General features: G+C 48.4%; 1 protein-coding gene across 7 annotated transcripts in view; it reads left to right on the top strand.

Moving 5' to 3' along the window:
* Positions 1–1934, top strand: part of MYBPC1 (myosin binding protein C1) — a 102008-nt gene that overhangs the window by 17567 nt on the left and 82507 nt on the right. For all 7 annotated transcript variants that reach the window (XM_028490491.2, XM_028490492.2, XM_028490493.2 and 4 more), the window contains exon 2: positions 1101–1142. In XM_028490491.2, coding sequence (XP_028346292.1) covers positions 1101–1142 — 42 coding nt within the window. The remainder of the gene's footprint in view (positions 1–1100; positions 1143–1934) is intronic.

Raw genomic sequence — 1934 nt, forward strand, 5'->3', positions numbered from 1 at the left:
TCCCACGTGCCGCGGAGCGGCTGGGCCCGTGAGCCACGGCCGCTGAGCCTGCGCGTCCGGGGCCTGTGCCCCGCAACGGGAGAGGCCACCACAGCAGTGAGAGGTCCGCGTACCGCAAAAAAAAAAAAAAAAAAAAAAAAAAAAAAAAAAAAATCACCTTCAATAACTGCCTCTTCCTGCCCTGGAGGAGTAGGAGCTGGCTCACACAACCATCAGTGATCCCCTGTTCTGGCGATCCATGGTGATTCAGCAGGGGAATTCATGCCCGCTGGTCATAGGATATGCCTTTAGCTACTTGGACATAGTATATTCTTTAAAAGAAGTTTCTTTAGCAGACTTTACCACCAGACTACTCTATAATCCTGGATATCCAAAGCCTAGGATAAAAACCTCAAAACCAGAGCTCTGAAACCTTTGGATAAGTGTAGGCGAAAATCTGCTGCAGGCACACAAACTTCCAGAAATGACTGTGACTGTGAGGGGGCTTGATTCTGTTTCACGGAACAGCATAGCGGTTCTGAACAGTGATTTGCCTTGTAATAAAAGGAAACGCTGCAAAGCCAGAGGACTTTGGTCTCATCATCATTCAGAAAGTATGTCTCATGAGGGCAGGATGGTGTCAGAGATGCTGCAGTGTCCTTGCACTCTGGGGAAAGTGGGATCTCATTTACAGAGCACCTTAGGCTCTAAGGGACGTGCTTGGTACTCACTGTGTCTCATTTCGTCCTCACAGCAACCCTGTGCATATGAGATAGGTGTTGTGTCCATTTTTCCAGACAAGGGAAACAGGCTCAATGCCATTAAATGCCCGCCTGCTGCCTGAGGGGATAACTGAGTGGAAGGACGTCTGGATGCCCGTCTTACCTGAGCTCTGTCCGCCACTAAACTCTGCCCCTCCTGGAAGTCTACATATCTTCAAACCACATTTAGATCCTCACCTCACACCATACACCAAAAGACAGTGTGTCTTGAGTTGATGCTTTTCTTCTCGTCAGTCCAGAGAAGACGGCTGCCTGGAGTTGAGCAGAGCCTGGGGCTGTGGAAAATATCTTTTCTCAGGATCAATGAACTAACACTTCCATTACTCTTTTCATTTCCAGAAAATGAAGTGCTGGCCCCAGCACCAGCTCCACCCCGGGAAGGTGAGTAAAAACATGGCCTTGTATGTTTGGGCTGCAAATACAGAACATCCATCCCAGCATGAGTTGGCCTCCATTGAGGCTGTGAACTTTAACCCAACTCCCATGGAGAAGTTGGATGACCACAGTTCTTATAGGTTCGTAATAATAACCATGCCTTGTGTTTATATAACTTTCTTATGTTAATCTGACTTGGACGGCACGTCATATACTTATAAAACCTTTGAAGTTATGCCAAAGTTGTTGTTACGCCTATGCTTTAGCATTGTGGAGGCTGAGTCTCCAAGGGGCTGAAGGATTCACAGTGATTTTTCACACATAACTAAAGGCAAACAAAGCCCACATCTTTCTTGTGAGAGTGGGGTGATCCTACCTCAGTCCTGGAAGATGAGTGGCCCTTTCCTTACTTGAACTATGTCACCATCAAGCGCCTCCAGAAACTCCTAGGGGAGTTTCCAGGAAGGTTTGGTGGCCTCCAAGGCTCAACATCAGCGACAACTTCTCCAGTCCTTGTACCCTGTTGTCCAGCAGGGGGCAACAAAAAAGCAAGCAATAAAGAGTTCCCGTGAACTCCTTGGCAGGTAGAGGTAGTGCCCAGCAACACAACAGGTAAAGCCTGCTTTTCTATCCACCAACACCTAAGGAAGAGAACAGGATTAGAAGAATGGCAAGCCCAGGATTTCCCTGGTGGTGCAGTGTGGTTAAGAATCTGCCTGCCAATGCAGGGGACACGGGTTTGAGCCCTGGTCCAGGAAGATCCCACATGCTGCGGAGCAACTAAGCCCGTGCGCCACA

This window comes from Physeter macrocephalus, chromosome 6 (genome assembly GCF_002837175.3).
Source record: "Physeter macrocephalus isolate SW-GA chromosome 6, ASM283717v5, whole genome shotgun sequence".
NCBI classification, from domain to species: Eukaryota; Metazoa; Chordata; class Mammalia; order Artiodactyla; family Physeteridae; genus Physeter; species Physeter macrocephalus.